At 42.4% G+C, this 21,490-nt stretch overlaps 1 protein-coding gene across 2 annotated transcripts in view; it reads left to right on the plus strand.

Annotated features, from left to right (window-relative positions):
- The window catches only part of Creb5 (cAMP responsive element binding protein 5), a 322,169-nt gene that overhangs the window by 64,824 nt on the left and 235,855 nt on the right, over positions 1 to 21,490 (plus strand). For both annotated transcript variants that reach the window (XM_076835867.2, XM_077106107.1), the window contains exon 4: positions 11,057 to 11,229. In XM_076835867.2, the coding sequence (XP_076691982.1) occupies positions 11,057 to 11,229 (173 nt within the window). The remainder of the gene's footprint in view (positions 1 to 11,056; positions 11,230 to 21,490) is intronic.

The following is a 21,490-nucleotide window of genomic DNA, read 5'->3' on the forward strand; positions in this document are numbered from 1 at the left end:
TCATTAGCCACTTCCGCGTGAGCGCCATGTTTATGTTTCTGGTCATTAAGTTTTGTATTCTTTTGAAACGCTGAAGCAACAGACCTGTCAGCATCCCTGTGGTAGTTTTATAGGTGCTCTTGTTTTTGGTAACTTGATAAAGTTCTGGTAAGGATGGGAGGGAAATTTGTTTAGTAATTCTAGAATGGGCCTTTGGCCTCCGGCCCACCAGCCCAGGTTGTCTGTGACTTCTCAGCCATTCGCTGAACGCTAAGTGCCCCTCTCTTGATTTTAAATACCCTTTCTTCCCCTAAGCCACACAGGTGTGAGAACCTGGCCTGTCATTATTGCCACTGGTCTCTTTTCCCTGCCCCTGCCTCAGGTCCCAGATTCCTTGTTTGTTTGTAATCACTTCACTTCTGAGTTTCCTGTCTGTTCTCCAGTTACTTAGGAGGCTCATCCTGATTGATTTCAGTGCTCTGGTTTGAGCTGAGTGGACATCTGGCCATTTGAGGAGACTGGAGCTGTGTGCTACTGCCTCTGCGTGTTGATATGACTTATGAGGACCCCAAGCAGCAAACATTATCTCTTTATGTTCAGATCCCAGGCTTAAGATGACTGTGTGCCCAACGTCAACTAGAGGAAATTGTGTACTGGTTGCTCTACATTCTCATATCATCACCTTAGAAATCACAGCTCATTTGCCCATTCACCCAAACATCATCTAGTTCTGTGCCAGGCATGGAGCTAGGTGCCAGCGATGAAGGAGCAAACAAGACATGTACTGTCCCTTCCCTCCTGGGATTTATAGCCCAGCAACCTGGAAATAATAGTGCTAACAAGTGCACATTGTGAAGCATGCTATAAAGGAAAGCGATGGCATGCTGAGGTAGGAAATAACAGGGGTAGCTTCAGTGAGGGAGGTGACACTGAGAAAGTGACATTTAAGATGATCCTGAAAAGGAGAGAGGAAGGGAGTGATTCTATGAATGAGAGGGTGTCATTCATAGAATGAATGACAGAGGAAAGAACAACAGGATTGTAAAATACTATGTGTGTGTAAAAGTCTAAAGAGCTAAACTCTTTCAAACCCGATGGCATCTTAACTTTATAGTCAAAGGAAGCAAGGGCTGACTATCCTCATTTTGCACTCAAGAAAACGTTGATCACTCAACAGATTGAGGTGTGGAGAATAGGATTTAGCATAGGTGGAGAAGGAAAGAGGAAATTCCAGGGATGGGGAGGTGCAGGCCAAGGTGTGGAGGTGAGAATCTGCATTTGAGAGTCCTATGGTGAACCAGCCAGTGGAAGCTGCAGTTCAGGGTTTGCTGAGGGTAGAGTAACAGGGGATGGGGCTGGACCTAGAGGGTCCTGAAGTCAAGGCTAACTGTGGGTTTCTTTAACAGAGATACACATTTTTAATAATTGTTCAATGTTACATGGAGATGAACCATTGTGGGTTTTTAATATGAGGACTAGGGAGCTATAGCAGGCTTTTGAGTTGAAAAGTGGTGGGTGGGAGGAAAGTGCTGAGTTGCTTCAACTAATTGCACGGTGGGCCTGGAGTGGTCTCAGAGGGACCAGAAGGATTGGAAGACAGAAGAACAGTAGGAAGAAATTGCATGATCACCGTAGGAGGCAAAAAAAAAAAAAAAAAAAAAAAAAAAAAAAAAAAAAATCTCTGGAACTAGTGAGATAGCCAAGAAAAGATGACAGATGTGGAACCCCTGAAGGTAAAATTGACAGACTGGAGCAGTTAAGCAAGATCACGGGCTAGATGGTGGAGTTCAGAGGAAAAGGAAGACCTGTTCACTATCCCTTTGCCCTTCAGAAACTGTGCAGTCTGCTCTGGATGAAGCATTTGTTTTGTGTGTGTGTGTGTGTGTGTGTGTGTGTGTGTGTGTGTGTGAGAGAGAGAGAGAGAGAGAGAGAGAGAGAGAGAGGGAAGGTGTTTATCACGTTTATCCCACATTTTCCATCTCCTTCTTTCTCTGACTTTCTGTACTCCCTTTAAACTATGGGTAACTGCAGTAAGAAGAGTGTTGACGATTTCTGTCTTTTCTTTCCATGACACTATTTGCTGTTTTCTATATATTCACTCAGCAAACATGTATGGCACTGGCCTTGTATTAAACCCTGAAGACAATGATATGAAGTCATACCCCATCCCTGTCATCAAAGCTTTCACAGCAGAGAGGAGCAAGACTGGCCTTCAATATATATATATATATATGTATATATATATATATATATATACAGCGTGGTCTAAGAGCTTTGAAAGAAGGATGACAGGATCCAGTGGAGGACAGAGGAGGGGTGAATTGATTCCACCCGGTGGAGAGCTGGCATTAGCACTGGGAGTGATGATGATAAGAATAATAGGGCTGTAATAATGGCTACCAACGTTTAATGGACACTTAATGTCTCCAACATTGTGTTAAGTGTTGTAATACCTAATTTCATCTTTACACAGGCCTTGAAGGATAGAGTTGTCTCTGTTAAACAATTGAGAAAACTGAAACAGAGAGAAACTATACATTTGCTTAGGATTGCATACCACTCACTCAGTCGCTGAGTGATTGACCCCGTCACATACCCTCCAAGGGCATGGCACAGAGGCAGGCGCTGGCTGCATTAGGTGACCTCAGCACACTCTTTCTGGAAGGAAGTGCTAACGGGGATAAGTCAGGCTCTACAGAGGTATAGACAGGTTGGGTGGGAGCAGGGAAAGATGAAGTAGGCCAGAAAGAGTGCCAGAAGTTTCCGCAGAAGAGAGGGTCTTGGAGCTGGTTCTTGAGAATGAATTGACGGGGAATATGAAATATTGTGTGCAAAGGTGAAATGGAGGCATAATTTTTGGGAGCCATCAAGACCTCTGTGTGTGACTGGTATGAGGAGGGGACAGGGATTGCCAGATGATATTGCAGAGGTTGGTGGGGACTGGCTTGTGAAAGGCTTGGGGACATTAGTAGGAGATAGTGGGTGGGAAGAACTGTTTCAGGAGACTGGTGCCATGATGGAATCTACAGCCTTCTGGAGGACTTGGAAAATGAGGGAGCTTACCAATGAGAGTGAGTGCAGTAAAACCATTTACAGTGGATGAGCCCAATCTCTAAGGTCCAGGGTATATCTGTAGAGACACCAGCCATACATTGACTCACCTTGAATTCTAGTAACCTGAATACAGTATAGTCATTTCTTTCCTTTTAACCATATGTCCTTGTCCCCCACCCAGTCCCCTTTTTTTTTTAATGTGACTAATACACCACCACAGACTGGTAAGTTATATGAAAAAGAGGTTTATTTGGGCCCATGTTTCCAGAGGTTCAAGGTCAAAGGGCTGCTGGTGGTGAGAGCTTCTTGCTGACAGAGTCCAGAGGTGGTGCAGGGCACTATGGGCTGAGAGTCAGGGAGTGTGTGTACCTAGATCCTTCCTTATTAAGGCACCAGAATTCAATCATGGGTACATTCACTTATACCACGTTGTATTTTTGCATATTGTATTCCAAGCCCTGAAGATCTTATCAAATCCTAATCACCTCTCAAAGGCCCCACCTCTGAACACCACAGTGGATCAGGTTTTCACCTTTTTAACATCTCACAATGGGGGTTGAATTTCCACCTGTGAACTCCTGGGGGACACACTCTAGCCATATCTCAACTGTAACACCCTGTGGTTCTATCCAGCAGAAACGACTCAGACAATAAAGGGGAAGATGAGGACAGAAACATGGACCGTCCCAGGCATTGAGCATCTGAAAGGGAAGGGGCAGGGTCTTTGAGAGCCACCTGGAAACTGTTTCTCACAGTTGAGGGTGGCACCTGAAAAGACATTTATTGTCTTGAGTATTTTACAACAGTATTAAATGAATAGCTATAAAATGCTCACAGGATGCTTTCAGGACTCTGCAGCCTCCACCCTGGTATTAGAAAAGATGACACAGGTTCCGGGATTGGAGGAGAACACAAGCCAATGGATGGATCTGCTGGTGAGTGTCTGACAGACTTCAGGCTGACTCTTCCCCCCCGCCCCCCAGGGCTGTCTGCTTCCGGCAGTGGGCCAGTGTGTGAGGCCACTGAGGGTCACTTCAGTGGTGTGCAAGCTACCCTTCACCCACTGCAGCACCTTCCCTCTACCTAGGAGGAATCACCTTTGCAGACAACCTGCAGAACACCCCTCAGCCATTCTGAAATGAATGAATGGTGTACACTCAGGCTTTTCCAGGTGCGAAGGTGGTAGCAATGACTCTGATTGATATCAGTGGTGTGGCAGATCTGCTGAAAGACCCAGGATCATGCACCAGCATTAATTGATTGCTTCCTTCAATGTCTGTTGTATGACTTTCAGGCAGACTTTATTTTTTTGCCATGCTGCCTTCTGTAAGGAAATTTTTTTTTTTTTTTGCCTCAAGACTGTTGAGGCAGTTACAGCTTCATGGTTATGAAGCTGGTTAAGAGCTCTGAAGCCAAATTGCCTGCATCTGAGTTATTCTACTTATTGGCGGTGTGACTATGAGAAAAGTCACTTAACCTCTCTGTGACTCATCTGTAAAATGGGAATAACCACCATCCCTATGTCTTAGACCAACAATAAGATTTAAATGGGTTTTCTGATATGCAGTAAGGTTGCCTAAGTCTTAGCCATTACTAATTTTTTTTCTACTCATTTTTCTTGGGAAATAGCCACCAGAATGTACTTTCCTCTTACAGCTTCACATTCTGAACTTTACTAAAAGGAAAGGTGTGCATATTTGCTGTCAAATCCTGGGCAGGAACATCTGTCATCTCACAGGATCCTGACCACAGTCCTGTCTGTTAGATAATTATCTCTGACTGGGAGATGAGGAAGGTATGTCTCGGAGAACTTCAATAACATGCTCCAGATGATATAGAGCTGATATGAAATTGAACCTCCATCTGGCAGATTCCGGTGCCTATGTTTTCCTCTTGTGCCATGGTCTCTCTTAGAATTCTCCAGGAATAAATCACAAATTCTGAAAAAGCAAAACTTATATGCATGTAATCAATGCTGGAATTTTCTCCATACCCTATGCTCTCTGCCTGGTCCTTCAGAGGTTGCCTGAGATGACTTTGTACCATGTGCCATTTATCTTGTCCCATGTGACTTGCTGAGGGGGACACTGTAGAAATAGCAAAGTATCCTGCATCACCTGTGACACCTCACTATACTGCTGGTTGTGAGCAGCCTGCCCTCTTTGTAAGACCCCAAATACCTTCACTGCTCCTAAGAGCTCCAAAAGGGAGAGTCAAGACGCTTTAGCATGCTTTCTGTACCTCCTGAAAGCCCAGCACTTCCGGTTAGAACCTTTGCTATTCTGCTAATGGCTTTTGTGTCTTTTGGATGCAGTTCATGGGTGTTTACATCCGAGAAGTTCTAAAAGTCTTCCTACCTTCCCCGGGCACCATTAAGATGCAGACGACTCTGAGATTGCACAACTCCACTTGTAAACATGTGTCGGGATGACCCTGGCTTTTTATGGAGAAACCCATAAAGTCTCCACACCCTGGCAGTTGGATGGAATATAGATTTGAAGATAACATTTTGGGAACTTATGGGAATCAACCTCCTTTTACCTATATGCTCACTTTCAATTGTGGGCTGCTTCCCTGGTCCTTCATTACTACACCCTGAAATTATAGTTATTTTTAAGAACACGGATGTACATTCACTTATACCACGTTGTATTTTTGCATATTGTATTCCAAGCCCATGCATGCAGAGATACAATTACACTCCACCTGAAGCTCACTGAGCATGCAATCAAGACTCATTATTCTCCTGGTTCTCGTCCCATTCACACCCTTTATGTCTCAAAACAGACCAAGGGAGAGCAAAGTTCCACCGGATATTAAGGGAGGAAGTCAAAGGATGTGCTAAGGAATTTCAACCAAAGAGGGAGAAGTTCAGGTGAAGATCATTTCCTTTGGAGTATCTTTAATGGCTGGTGGATTATACTTTTGGATAGATCCTTTTTGTGAATTGAATGGGAAGCCCTTGGGCCTGGCGAAAGCTATAATTTTCAGAAGGCTCCCTTCTACAAAATCTTACGGCTGTAGAGAAAAATCAAAGTTTGTAGGCCCATGAATCACAGTCTAAAAAGTCTGTTTGGATGTTTAATGTCTCATAAAATGTAACAGAGGAGACTTACGTATTTGAGCCGGAAAAGATCATGGAGACCACGAGGTCCACATCCTCCTTCCCAAGCTCCCTACAGAGCTTGGGAAGCTTGAGTGATTGACCCAGGTTCCATGCCTACCAGGAGGGGAAGAGAGACTGGACCAGAAGAGACCTCCTAACTCCCAGGCTAGTATATTTTCAAAATTGTTTCACATTACCAATCATCTGGAAACACTTGAGCCATGGTATGAAGTATGCATCATGAATGAGAGACTTGTAGCCACAGAAGAGACCTTGGAGGTCACATGGTGCCATCTTCCTTCTGTTGCAGTGTCCCATTGGTGACATTCCTGACAGATGGCCACTAGTCCTGGGTTCACTCCTGTGCCAGGAAGAAATCTTATTTTGTCTTTGGATATCTCTACATGCTAATAAATATATTTTGGAAGAAGGTCAAATTTAAGTCTTTGAAACATTGTCCTACAAGGAGTGAAGGTGGCCAGAGGTGAGTGGCCTGGTATTGGTGATGGTGAGGAGTTTACTCTTTTATTCATCTTCAAATGAAGACAATAATGCCTATCTCATAGCACCACTGTGAAGATGAGAGGTGCAGTTTATAGAGCATCTATCCTAGTGCCTGATTCAAAATGGGTACTCAAATTGCAGTTATTATTGACTTTTATCATCATGATTCCACTTTTTGAAATTATGCCCTCTGGAGCAACATAGACTGTGTCTAATCCCACAAATATTTGAAAGCTTTTAGCGTGACCCTCAGAATCTTCTCTTCAGACTAAATATTCCCTGATCCTTCTACCATTCTTCCTGGGATGCATTTTGGATGCCTTATTTGCTTTCGTTACCTCCCCCTCCCCCCTGCATTTGTCAATTTCCCCCTTAAAATGTGGTGGCCAAATGTGGTCAGCCCAATGCACTCTACAGTGGAATAATTACTTCCCTTGATCTGGACGTTTCAGTTTCTTCTAAAACAACCTTAGATTTATGTTAGCATTTTTAGAGGCCAGATCACACAGTTGGCTCGAGGAAAACCTGATTCTGCTCTCCAGAACATTAGCCATGCTTCCCAACTTTGTGTCAACTGCAGATTTGACAAGCATGATTTTTCACATCTTCATCCAAACTGTTGATAAAAGTGTCGAACAAGAAAAGGCCAAAGGCTGAGCTTGGAGGAGCACCTTGGATCCTCCTCTGCATGTGGACATCCGCCCAGTGTCATCTACTCGGTGACATCATTTCACCAGCTTCAGATCTACCCACCTGCACTATCAAAAATGACTCCACAAGACATACTTATTGCTTGTGTTTTTCACAATTTATCTGGAGGTGAAAATGCTATTGTTCTATCAATGAGACAGGTTTTGAATTGATAATTGGGACAATGTGAACTCAGAAAATAATGTCATGTTTGAGTTACTATGTAATGCTTGAAAAATAAAATCACCTTCTCTAAACATGGAATGATAATGCTTTTGCCAGATTATTTTTCCAAAATGTTTTGGAATTGCTTTCTGGGTCTGGGGAAAGAAGGCTGAAGAATTTGCAAGTTTTCTGTGTGAGGAAGAGAGATTATTGAAGGGTTAGAACATGACTTTTAGGAGCTTTTTCCATCTCTGGTGGAGATCTCAGAGACAAAGAGATTATCTGAAACGTTGGTGGGGAGGTTGAATTTGATCAGTGTACACTATCCACATGTACAATTGGTATGTGTTCAGATATTTTTTATTAAAAAATGGTGGGTGTGAATGTGAGATATATTACTCAGCAGTAATTCTTATTCTTTTCAGTGAATCTCAGAAAAGATTCTTAAGCTTTTTTGGGGAGAAGGGTGTTACTCTTTTATCTGATTTAGCATGCTTTACTTCAAGGAAATCAAACCAAGTTTTTTTTTTTTTTTTTTTTTAATGTTTTATGTTGTGGTATAAAGCCAGATTTTAAGCAAGGCTTTTTGTGGTGTATGTAAAGCATTGTTGTTGGTAATTTATGTCAAAGTGTTCAAAGACTGGAAACTCACTTCTCAGCATCTTCTTTCAAGGTCTCATTTAATATTTTTTCAAAGACTTTACTTTCCAACTTTCCAATATACACATTGTGTGGCTGTCTTCTTCTCCTTCTCCTCTTCCTTTTTATTTTATATTGGGGATTAAACCCACAGTTGCTATACCACTGAGCTATATACCCAGTCTTTTTTTTTTTTAATTTTGAGACATGGTTTTGCTAAGTTACTGGGGGGGGGGGTCTTCCTAAATTGTGAGTTTGGCCTCAAACTTGTGATCCTCCTGCCTCAGCCTCCTGAGTCATTGATATTAGAGGCATGTACTACCAGCCCAGATTGTGTGGCTTTCTTCTTAATCCTGATCTTCTCCATTTCTCCTGACCACAATTGAATAAGTGCCTTAATTTCTGAAATTTAGCTTACTTCAGATTACAAGGTGAATAGACAGGATATTTAGCACTCCCCAAAATTGTCCTCTTGAGTTTTCCAGAAAGGTTCCTTCATTCATTGCTATGATAAGCCAGGGACTGACTGAGGCAATAGAGACACAAGAGAGATAAATCAGATTCAGTGCCCTGTCCTTAAAGATGAAGAGAGAAATGGTTACTAATCAGATCATCAAAGCCCTTGGTAAACTTGAGTCCTACAAAGGAAGAGGAAGTAGAGCCTATCACTGGGAGGTCAGGGAAGGCTTCCCTGCATGAGGCTCAGTCTGAGAGTAGAAGGCGGAGTCAGAGAAAGAGCATCTGGGTCAGAAAACAGCCATACTCCAAGACCTTGTGCTGAAATGCAATGAAATCAGAAAGAGGGCTGGAGAAATCCAGGAAGGTCGGATGAATTCCAGGGAGCCAGAGAGAAGGTGGTGTCTGATGAGCTGGGAGGGAGGAAGAGTCCCACACAGGTCCTGGTGGTCACACAAAGAGTGCTGTCTGTACCTTGCCAAAGCCACTGAGGGGCTCAGGGTGAGGGACTCATTGTGGGAGCTGTGTGTGATGTCATCGGTTTTGAGTTTCAGACAGGTCACTGCAGCGGTAGTGTATGAAGGAGAAGGAAGAGAGGCCAGAGGAGTGAGGGAGGCCGGTTCGCCTACTGTCTACCCAGGAAAGGTCAAGTGTAGGTTGGTGTTATTGACAATGCAGGTGAAAAAATTTGAATTTTTTTAAGGATGTAAACAATGGGAAATATGATCCCCGTTGTTGTTAACCTCATCCAGATCTCATTGAGACTGGGGAAACGCATTTTGGTAAGGTTCAACTTAAAAAAAAAAAAATATATATATATATAAACCCCACAATTTTCTTTATTATCATTATTTAAAATCTGATTTTCTAAATCTCTAGATCCTATACAAAGAAATAGAGCATAACTCCTGCCTGCACAGCCACCCCAGCACAAATCACCACTTCCTTTCATCTTACTTTACCCAACCACAGTGTTTGCCCATGTCAGAAAAGCTTTCCAGTATGGAAGAGGTGCCCTTGGACCGTGTGTATGTATAAGCCTTTGGGATCCCGCAACAACACAATCAGCTCACAGTCTGCACCAGGTGCCCAGGTTCCAACTGGACTCTTGACAGACTGTGTGGTCAGGATTTAGAAATCAGAACCTGGGAAAGGCGCCGTGTGATGGACACAACCACCTCAGTCCCTTATATGTTATCACCATCATTTAACACATAGTGCAGGAAATCCTGTTCTTTGCAGAAGAACTTCAAAGAACCCCTTCCAGTTCTCTTGGGTAACATTTATTTTTTTCTTTGCTAACACCAAAGCGTAGACAGATATATATTTTTCCTCAAGTACATGGCTAGTGACCCTCCATTTTCCCCGCTTCCCATCCTCAACCCTTTGTCCAGCTGACCTCTGGATTTTCTCTTTCCTTCTAGGCTGCAGGGCTATACCAGGCTGGCCGCAGAGGTCTTCTTATTGCCCTTCCCTGTTATTTTGATTGGCTGTGCACTTCACCTTTCTTCAGTGGATTCTGAATTTCTTTCTCACCTTCCAGCTCCTGTCTTTTAAACCCATTTTTACTTTATATGTTTTAGTTGAATCTTGAACTTTAACCCCCAAAGCCTTCATTTCAGTCATCAGAAATAAATGCATGCTGCTAGGCCCCCTCGAGGGACTCAGGGGTGTCATTTGTTCTTTCACTACTTTATCCACATGATGTGTGTCTTGAACCCCTGCCATGCTTCCAACACCATGGGATGGAGTTGTGAACACGCACATCCTACATTCTAGAGGAAAGGACAGTGAACAAGTAAAGACACAAGCAGTCACTGTTCTCCATTCTGGCGTTCCATACAATGGTTGGAGGTTGAGTTGATGGAGGTAAAGAATGCTCTGACTGTGACTCTTGTCAGGGATCCCTGATGCCCTGTCGGCTATTCGAATCATCCATCTTCATTCTACTGATTGTTGAGTACTCCGATAAGGATTTGGAAAAGTTATAGTTTCCTGGAAAGGGGAAAAAAAAAAAAAATCGAGTTGGCCACTCTTCTAGGACTGAAAGCCAAGAAATAAGGCAGTGTGCTTGTCATTCAAAGTAGGATGCAGAACCAAATTCGCTAAATCATGTATTATGCACTTACCGCAGAACGGCTTTCAAGTGCAGCGTTTATCATACCGAGTCAGAGAGGGTAAGCACTAAATATCCCTGATGTAAACCTCGCATCAGGATGGCGGCAGAGTGATAAGCCAACTTCGGGGCATTTCCCTTTGTGCTCTACTCTCAGACTGAGTAGTTATTTTTCATCTCCTCGTAGCTGTAAGTTATTACAAGATGAATGGGCCCAAGGCTTGCCAGAAGCCATAACTCTCTATTTAGTTGACATGACCAGATTCCCAATTTTGGCCTTTGAGAGCTTGGGAGTAGAAAGAAACATCGCCTCTCTCTGACCTTTCTCCTCTGTCTTCTCTGGGCAGAATATTCCGATGCATAATACAGTCGGTGGGGCCATGACGGGGCCTGGAGCTCACCAGCTTGGCAGTACCCGGATGCCCAACCATGACACCAGCGTTGTGATTCAGCAAGCCATGCCATCGCCCCAGTCCAGCTCTGTCATCACACAGGCACCTTCTACCAACCGCCAGATCGGGTAAGGAGACCTCCTAGGCTGTCTCTGGTCCTGGAATGTTCTGGACTTTCTCTTTAATTCTGGTGCTCAGATTGGTTGTTTTTCCTGGCTGATGTGATATTGCTGAGAATTCACAGTGATGCTTTTGATGAGAAAAGGGAGCCTATTTGACGGAGGCTGTTTTGATCCTGGATGTTGAGGAGGAAAGCAAGTTGTTCTCTGTCCTCGTTTGTAAACTTGAAAATGGTTGCAGGTACACTTGCTGGTGGTATGGAGACCAGAGCAGAGTGCTCAGGAGAAGTGCCGGATGATGGTGGAGGGAAGTCCCCTGTCCAGCCTCTTCCCAACAGAGTGTACCCCTCCCTTCCTGGACACTTGTGCTGCTTGGCTATCCCCACAGTCCTCCTTCCCCTGATCCTTCTTCCCTACCTCTCTTCCTTGTTAGTACCATCTTATTAGCTCTTCTTCCTCTATACTGGCCCCATGCTCATTTCCAGAATAGACAAACCAAGGCATGCCCTCTTCCTCTCATTTATGTAAAAAGACAACACTGAACCATTGAGGAAAAATTGAATCCCAGACACCTCTTGCCATGTGACAGAAACTGCTCTCAGTTCTCAGTATCACCATCCAGTTCCAACTCTTGCTTGCTACACCACGTGGTCTGATGATCAGCATCCTGGGCATTACCCTGCAGCTTCTTAGAAATGCAGAATCTCTGGCCCAGCTTCCTTATCTCCAGAATGAGGATGGAGTTTGTTCTTTCCAACTTCATAAGAGTAAAGATGAAATAAAAGATTTAAGAGCACATTGGGTTCTTAGGAAAAAAAGGTAATAACTTAAGCCAAAGAGCTATGATAAATGTCTATTGCTCGATGCTGACAACTGGTTGCTCTATGTTCCCAGAAGTGTCTACTTAGAACAGGAAGAGGAGCTTTCTCTGTGGGTACATGCATCAGTATTCTGTTTGAATTTTCTGTTGACGAATGGATATGGTGATTTTTGAAAAAATTTAGAAGTTTCCCCTCAATTTGTCAATGTGACACCTCTGCCCCTGACACTTTTTAAATGTTGTCGTAGATCCCAGATCATGTGAGCATGGAGGATAGCACTGGCCCACCCCTCTCAGAATACTCTAGAATGGGTACCTTGGCACTCACATTTCTGGGCATATCAGGATGCGTTCTGATACCTTCTGTGAGTTTGCCATGGGCACGTTTGGTTTCCCATTGAAGAAAGGGAAAATCAATCTGGCCCTTTGGATCCTTGGCTTTGTTTAAAGATGTCAATGCTAAATGAGCAAGTTATCTATTCAATATTTCTTGTTTTTTTTTTTCTTCAATGACTACGGGAGAAAAATATTGTCATTATCTAATGCAAGAATCCATCATGTACTAAGAGGGTGGAGCCAATTCATTAACAACAGCATCCAAATCTCAAGGGACACCTGCACTTTAGGGGGTCTGGGTCTGGGCAGACAATTTATCGTTAGGCCAGTTAATTATAATTATTTTATTTTTCTTTCAAGGGGGAAAAAAAACATAAAATGTGCTGGAGTTTACTAGCAGTTTTACAGCATTCCTTCCCCCCTGGAGCTCTCCTGCCTGCCTGCTCTGCCCTCACCAACTACCCTCTTGGAGGCCCTTAGTGTTCCGCCATTGTTAGTACAGCACGGGTTTTTATGAAACAGTCTTTTTAAGGGTTAGAACTAAATTTTTAGATGGGTGTTGACTCTGTCAATAATTTACCCAGCTGGCCCAGGACTGTACATTTGGGTGACATTCATAGACTGTGTCACTCTGCCTGGATGGATGGGGGTGTCTCTCTGGTACGGGTGACCTCCTGACGCACTCCTTCTTCCCATTTAATCCCCATCTTGGGGTTTCATATATCTCTCCTGGTGTGTTCTAGGGGATAATTGTCACTTTTAGGACTCTGTCTCATTGCCAAGGCTGGAGGGAGGCTATTTCTTTTCTTCGGATTCTTCCCTGTTGTGCTTACTATGTTGATTCAAACCCACACATCCTGTCATTTCCATTTTCCTCCATGTGACCCATCCAAAACCTTGCCCGGATGATCGGATGATCGTGGGGGCTCATGGAGAAACAGCCCAGCCCATCTCACCAGTGGGTTCAGTATGAAACTCTAGGTGGTAACATTTGGGATTGGTTGACTCTTTTATTTCTCTCAGCAAAGAGGAAATGAGTACTTATTTTAAAACATGAGTTCTCTCTGGAGACTCTGTCTTTAAATGAGCATTTGAAATTGTAGATAGCTTTTTTTATTCTTCTCTCTGTGTGTGTATGTGTGTGTGTGTGTGTGTATGTGTGCACGCACGCGCATGTGTGTGGCTGCACAGAACCATATTGTAGTAATATTCTGATTTTTATCACAACCTCAAATATTTAAGTGTCAAAATCTGGCCAAGCCACCTGCAAATGTTTGCCATGGCTACTGGCCAACAAAAACAGCAAACAGCAATGAAAGTCTTCATTCAGCTCAGTGCATAAGCTGCATCCAGCCAGAGTGGCTGGGACCCACCTGTGCCCTCGCACACTGCTCTTGTGCTGTGGCCAGCGGGTGTGTTCATGACTGGAACTTTGTGGGAGGAAGACTGCCTGGCTTCTGGTCCCCCATCTTTCTTTCCCTTACACTGGTGCTTGGCTTCTATGGCCACCCTACTTTTTCTCTTTTCTTTCTTCCTCTTTGCATGCTATAAAATTTAAGCTTAGAGGCTTGAATGTATGGGGAGTGATATTGACATAAAGAACTGAAAAATGAACATGGTGCAAGTTACCAGAGAAAGCTTTGGGGCCCAAGTGTACATGTCCTTGGAATCTTTTGATTTTTAGGCTTTGGGGGCAGACCAGGGCATGCATACTAAAATGAGTGAAAATGCAAAACACCAAAGAAATAGTGTTAATAGTAGATAGAAAAATAAAATATGCACTTCTATCCCATCCCATAGCAACCTTCACTATGCCCTGTGCTCCATTCTGTAAAAGTAGTGCTATTATCTCAATAGAAACTGGAGGTAAGTATAAATATCCCAAATTGCACTTGTGTGGTTAGGCAGGCTAGAAAAACACACAGCTCTAGGGAGTGTGGGAGGCATCCCCAAACTAGTGACTACTTGTGCTCAGTCAAACTGGCAGACGCTCTGTCGGGAAGAGTGTCATTGGCTGATTGATGGTAGAATTTTAGAAGATAAGTTTCCCAGACCGGGGGGTGGGATGGGTGGGGGGAGTGAGCCATGGGCTGTGTGGAGACAAGAGAGACAGAAAATAAGCATGTGTTAATAGAGATGAAATCAATTCAGCCTTGAACCAAGTATGTGGCAGATTCCAAACAGTATCTCTCTCCAGTCATTTTTATTAGATATCATGTAACAGGCTCATTAATTCAGGATCAAGTCAGCAGAGCCTGGGAAAAATGGCGGATGAGCAGGTAAGGGTAGTGGAAATTCTTTCTTTGCCTGTCTCTGGATCTTTTATCACATGAGACCTTTTTTTTTTTTTTTTTTTTTTTTTTTTTTAGGAGCCAATGATTAGTTGAGCAGGTGGCAACAATCTTAATAGATCCCAGCTTTCCTAAGAGAGTCTTTTAATTCATGCTCAGTAATTCTTTAGGAGTACAATGAAGGTAATATGGAGTGTGGAGTTCTACAAGAATGGATAGCAGTATAGAGCTCTGACAGTTATGGGGAGTAAGGCCTAAATAGTCTATAACTTTTCTTCATGCTTTTTAATTCTCTGTAGAGAATTAGGCAAATGCATTAGTTCATTAGATTATTGGCGAGAATTACTTAACAGTAATTGTTTACAGTGAAGGTGTTATGCATCTAACATCAACATACAAGCGTGGAATATTCTAGTGAAGCTAGTGACTTAGCCAGCTATATCAGGAAACTTGGAAATATGCATATAGGAAGCCATTTATGTATGAATGCCTCCTTGATTTTACACCAATTCTGATTCTGTTGTGTCCGCGAGATATTTAGCTCTTAGACATTTGGTCATAAATCCCATTTGCATGGGGCTGTACTTAGGCAGTATGGATCTAATACCTAGAAACTTCTGTATATTATAATGCTTTAATTAATACTTTAAAATTTTATGTAAAGTATTATGGAAACAAATCTTGTTTGGTGTAAAAATAAAAAGGTTCTGTTGCTCATTAGAAGTGATACCTCCTCTCACACTATGATTCTTTATCCCCTTTCTCTCTGCAACCCTGACACAGTGTGCCAGGCAGATGTGGCCCTGTGGGCATGCCCAAGAAAAACAAATAAACAAACAGAAAACCATTAATAGTAATTAAAAGGAAAGCTTATTACAAGTCAGGACTTGATGTCAAAAGCAGTGCTACTTCTTCAATCAAGGAAGGACGTAAGGCATCACTGTGTGAATTGATAGGTCACCCCAAGTGCTATCAAGAAGGAATGTTAGTATATTTAAATGGTTTGTGCCATTGTTTCTCCAAAAAATAAATACATATGTAAGGAGAGTGGTCAGTAAATGATGAGTCCACCAAAAGGCACAGCTTAAAGGTCTAAATAACAGAGCAACTCTGTAAAGATGCATGGGTCTGAATCCATTATTATGAATTTTCTTCAATGCCTCAAGCCAATCTGAGCACAACTAAGACCACCACTGTCCACCCCAGGCTAATAATGCTGGGGACAGGCAGGCTGGCTTCTTTCCTGCTAGGGGTGCTGGGGGCCAGGTCTCAGGCTGTCCTGCTCCTCCGCCCTTAGCTAGGACAACTTGTAGGCCCCTTTGAGTAATTCAGACCAGAAGCCATTATTTCCTGCTCTGTGTTTTGCTGAATATCACGGCTATGAACATAGCTTTATTGTTAGAAAGTTGCTGGATCTTTCACAGCCCCAAGAACATTTATGAGGGCCCTTCAGGGGGATGCTTTCTGGGAGGGTCGACAGACTTAACCATATGGCTCCCGTTAAATCCCATGCAGAGCTTTGAGAAATTACCTCTGACAAGAGGCCCGGCAGCCTTCCACTCACAGGGTTTTATGTGTGGAACGAAACATTAAGTACTGATACTTGAGGAAATATAATGTTTCTTAACATTTGAAAGTTGTAACACCACATGGTATTGTGGCCAGATTAAGGGGGCAGAGCCAGAACACAGGAGCATGTGGCTGGGTGTCCCAAGAAGCAGAAAAAACACCCTCGCTCTTGTCTCCAAATCAGGCTATTACCTCTCACTTCTCAGGCAAGTATTGTGTCTTGGTGCCTTGGCTCCTCGCCTGGAACCCAGAAAGGCTGGGCCACTTGGGAAAGAAAATTGAAGATCATTTCTAGATGTGTCTTGTGCTGTCTGTTAGAAAATCCCTTGATTGGCAGACTAATACTGAAGAAAAGAAAGGAAAGTAATATGTATTCAACGCCTACTATGTGTTAGGTCCTGAGCTGTCTTTGCACATGATTCTCTATATTCTCCAGTGGCTCAGAGAGGTAGGCATTATTCACTCCACTTTTATGCTCCAAGAAGAGAAGGAACCTGTCCGAAGTTTCTACCTATGAGTTCAGCAGAATTCTGGAAGTAGGTCTGTTGGACTCCAAAGCACAGGCTTTCTCCATGCTCCTGACTATGACAACCTCATGTCATGGAAGACGAGTGAGAGTGAGTGAAAGGAGAGAACCATCCATGCATAGGGAACTGGCTAATGCTCAGTCCATCCGACTGCAGTGTGAAGAGCTTCTTTACATCTGCACACCTGCAGGGTGGCCAAGGAGAGGTGGACACACTGAGTTGTCAGCAGCTCTTTGATATTTCAGGAGAAATATACTGGAGTTCCTCAGTACTCCTGGAGATCAGAGAATGTCTTGAGTCCATAGAAGCATAGACCTTCTAAACAGGTCCCCTCATGGGTAAGAAAACTGAAGTCACATAGAGCAGTGACCGTCCTTGTCTCTAATGCTCAGTTGTTCTGCATTTGGCTTCTTGGCTGGTAGGAAGACCCCATCCCTTGCCGAGGTTCAGGGCCACCACCTCCAGATTCATTCCAGTTTCTGCAGGATAGGTGACTACCTGTGACTTTCTCTTGGAGAGAAGGTTTCATTTCTAGATCTTACGTGCAGATTTCCTAGAGCTTATGAAAAAGTGTCTCTGTGAGGCTTTTGCCCCTATTTTGGAACAGATAGACACAGATGAGAGCCTGTTTCTAGATTAAATAGCCCAGGATCATCCAGTCTGTGCCGATAGTAAGTCTAGACATTTGTTCTTTCGTGCAGCCTATTGAGAAATTATGACTGGAAAATAGGAGCTTGCTCAGAGCCAAGCCACATCAGGTCAGAGGGGAGTCATGGAAAAGTATTGGTCATGAGTTCAGAGGTCAAGGGTTTCAGTTTAGGCTTTGCCATCTAAAAGTTCTGCAGCCTTGGCCAAGTCCCAGCCACCCTGGGCCTGTTTTCCTTCATCTACTTAGGAAGGATTGATTCAATTGATTAGCAAAGTCTGTCCCAGCTCCAACATGCTCATTCAATGCTTCTTTTCTGTCTCAAATTTATTTTCTCTTTTGGTTTGTTTTCCTTCGGGAGTTTGGTTGGAGCTCTAGATTATGTGAGCTCCAGAAAATGTCCACATAACCTAGGGAGTGAGAATAGAATAGAGTGTGTGGATGATTGGAAGAGCAGGCCGCAGGCTCCTGACTTAAGGAGGCAGAGAGGCCCAACTTCTAGGCTCCCCTCCCAGGTAGAACAACAGCCACCTCTTCTTTTTGCCAGGTGCTTTATTTACAAAGCACATTTCCCTTTATCACTTACTAATTTAGCACATGTAATTGTTTTCTCACATGGAATTAATATATCCATTTCATATTGGAGTAAACTGAGGCTCAGAGATTAATGGACTTTTGCCCCAGGTCCTCCAAACCCAAACTACAACCCATACCACTTATACCACACTGTCCCATGGGTCCAAATGTACTTGACTTCTCCAGGTTTAAATTTCCTTACTTGTGAAATGGGGAAGTATCACCAGAATGTCTTCAGAGTCCTTTTTAACACTAAATATTAATGATTTTCATAATAAATTTAATTTTTGAAAATGACTTGGCAAGGTAAGTTCTGTGGAGGCTCAGTGCTATGTGCCCACGACTGTGTGTGGTCTTCTCTCTCGAACTAGTCTCATCAAGCGGTTGTTCTTTCATCTTCACTTTGCTCAAAGTGGCTTATTGTATGGCAATAGAACTAGAAAGACACATTAAAAGGGAAAGAAAGAAAACAAGTCTGATGTAAGAGACCTGGATGATAATTTTGCCATACAGATCAGTTGGAAAATGCAACCCACTGTCCTGTTCCTTTTTTCTTTTTGGCATTTTTATTTTGGGGTTACCTTATGGCAGACCAGAAATATGGGGCTTTAGCTTCTGTCATTAGTTAGGATATTCCTAACTAATGGGTAAACCTTGGATAAGGTACCAATAATTAAATATTTGGGGTTGAGGGTATACACACTGCCATAATGTAAAATATAATGGTAATTGTACTTTCTGTATTTGTCATAGTTTCTCCATCAGGGTTGGCTCTCCATTTCCTGTGTGTAGGGCTTGAAGCATGGGTGAACACCTAGTAGTTCCAAATGGCTCATATGTATTTAGTCTCATGACTAAGTCTAACCATTGACTGAAGAATCCCAATGGAAATGACTAGTGCTCTGCATGTTAGGAATAAAGCCTGATATAATTGAGTGGGTCCTTTGGGAATGGAAAAACACATTTTTCTTTTTTTGAGATTAAACATGTCCTTTAACAGGGCTACGTCTCAGTGAACATTCCAGATTATTTGGAAATTTTAATTTTGTAATATTATCTGACTCATAAGGTGTAAATAACTTTTGTCTGAACTGGTTAATAAATAGGTTCTGAATTAACAGAGAATCACTGATCTAGGGATTTCCACACAGCGTATCCTGCCTGTGCACAAACAGTATTTTCATATAATTGGGCATTTGGGAATCCAGAAGATAATTTATTCAATAAGTTCTCTCATTTATATTTTTTTCTCTTTCTACATTTTTCAATGATGCATTATAGTTGTACAAAATGATGAGATTTCACATGTATTTTTAATTTGTTAGACCAAATGGATTTCTCTCTACCATCATTTTTCATGTCCTTTCTGACGAAGATTTTGTTAAAGATTATACAGACCTCATGGATTTGTGTGTGTGTGTGTGTGATTGAATGAGAATAACACAAAAACATCCAATTTGGATGCAAATGGAATCCTTAATTCTTGGTATTAAGATTCAGTTATGGGCTAGGAATATAGCTTAGTAGGTAGAGTACTTGCCTAGCATTCACAAGACCCTGGGTTCAATACTCATCACCACCAAAAAAAAAAAAAAAAAAAGATCCAGTTATATTTGGATAAAATTCTGTTTCAACAGAGTGGTGCAAAGCCATTGCTAGAGGGATTGGAAGCCCTCTCTGATGGCTCTGACTCTATACTCATAAGCTCTGCAAGTTTGAACAGGCCCCTTGACCTTGCTGGGCCCTATTTTTCCATCTTATAAAAAGAAAGAATGAAACTAGATTCTCTAATAAGTGATCTCCTATAGCCCCAATCCTCAATAATTCTAACACAACTCTCAGAAGTATGTCTTCTTGTTCTGACTCATACATGACAACAACACTGGTTGATATGGGCTATTGAAGAAGAAATTCCATAGGGCAGGTGCATGCACATTTACCAGGTAATCTAATAATCAATTTGCCAAGTATGTTGTGCTTTTGGTAAATATCAACTTAAATTTCCTGTAGAGTAATAAACATTCTTAATGCTACCAGACACATTTAAAAGAACTTGGAGTTTTATAGTTTTCCCCCTTCGGCAAAATGCATTTTGGCTGGTGGTTAAGCCAATAAAGCCTGCAAGACGATAGGACCCTTGTGGGCAAGGGGTAGAGACATGCTGGAATGTGCTTGGGTCACAGACCTTTGCAAAGAACAGATGGCTCCAGACACCTTCGAAATGCTAGAAATGAGTTCCTCAATAATTACATAGCTATCATATCTTGGTTCAGATATGGCAATTCACAAGCCCAAAGCATCATACTTTGTAGCTGACTTCCAATGGATTGTTTTCAGTCCATGGAACCCATAAACATTTCGTACATGAATAATCATAATGATAACAGCAACAATAAACACCCATCTCCAACTCACCAAACCATTGAACACTTGTCAGATGCAGAATGTTCTTCTCAGAATCTGTAGGGGAAGGAGACCAAGCATTTGGCAGACTCTCAGAGATTTCTGCTTATCATGACACTTCTTCATATTTTCCCCCAAAGTCTTGCTCAAATTGAGCACCTGAAGAGATAAGCAGTAAAATGCTAGGTTAGAGAGAATGTGAGTGAATACAGCCTAATTCTGCTCCAGTGTTGTTTGGGTGGGTGGGTGGGTGGGGGCATTTGGACGAATAAATGCAGTGGAATCAAAGTCTACTTTTAGTCTTTCTGTATCCTGCATTGAAGCAGAGTATATTTTTAGTGACAAAACTAAACAAAAAAAAAAAAAGCAACTTTATAATGCATATTCCAAATCATAGCCTCTCTAAAACATTGAAAGAACGAATTTAAATAATCCAAACTAACCTGCATCCTGTTAAAGGTGACTGAGGCATTTTACAGTCCAGGTGCACCCAAATGAAAATTGTATGTGTATGTACACACATTTCATAATATTTTGTTTTACTGGAACATAATTTAGGCCTTTTGGCATGCATATAACCTTATTCCAAACACTTGGAGAATTTTTCCAGGTGCACTCTGTGTATTCTGCATAGCATGGTTTTTCTGAATGCCCCAATGTCCCTGTATAATCTCTTCCTTACAAGACAATAAAATGCACTAGGACCTTAGAAATGCTTTTAAAGAATAATCACAGTAACAGAGAAATGTAATAAGATTAAAAGAAAAAAAAAAACTCAGGGGATTCATGTTGGCCCCTTTGCTTAATTTTTAGAAAATGGAAACAATTCCTAATTATCTAGAAAATGACCAATTGGTTGATGGATTATGTTCCCAGGAAGAGCTACTTTTTATTTCTCTGATACCTTGACATCATTGGCATGTGGGGTGATACTCAAGTGCTGATGCTAACATCCTAGAGGGTGGTGACAGTCAAATCCTAGACTGAAGGGTGGGGCATCTCTTTAGATGGAGCCCCTCCCTGTAAGAGGAGGGTGAAGATTTCACAGGAAATTGGCTGTAGCACGAACCAGGGCTCAGGGATTTGCCAAGGAGGCTTCAAT

The sequence above is a fragment of the Callospermophilus lateralis genome, chromosome 1 (assembly GCF_048772815.1).
Source record: "Callospermophilus lateralis isolate mCalLat2 chromosome 1, mCalLat2.hap1, whole genome shotgun sequence".
Lineage (NCBI taxonomy): Eukaryota > Metazoa > Chordata > Mammalia > Rodentia > Sciuridae > Callospermophilus > Callospermophilus lateralis.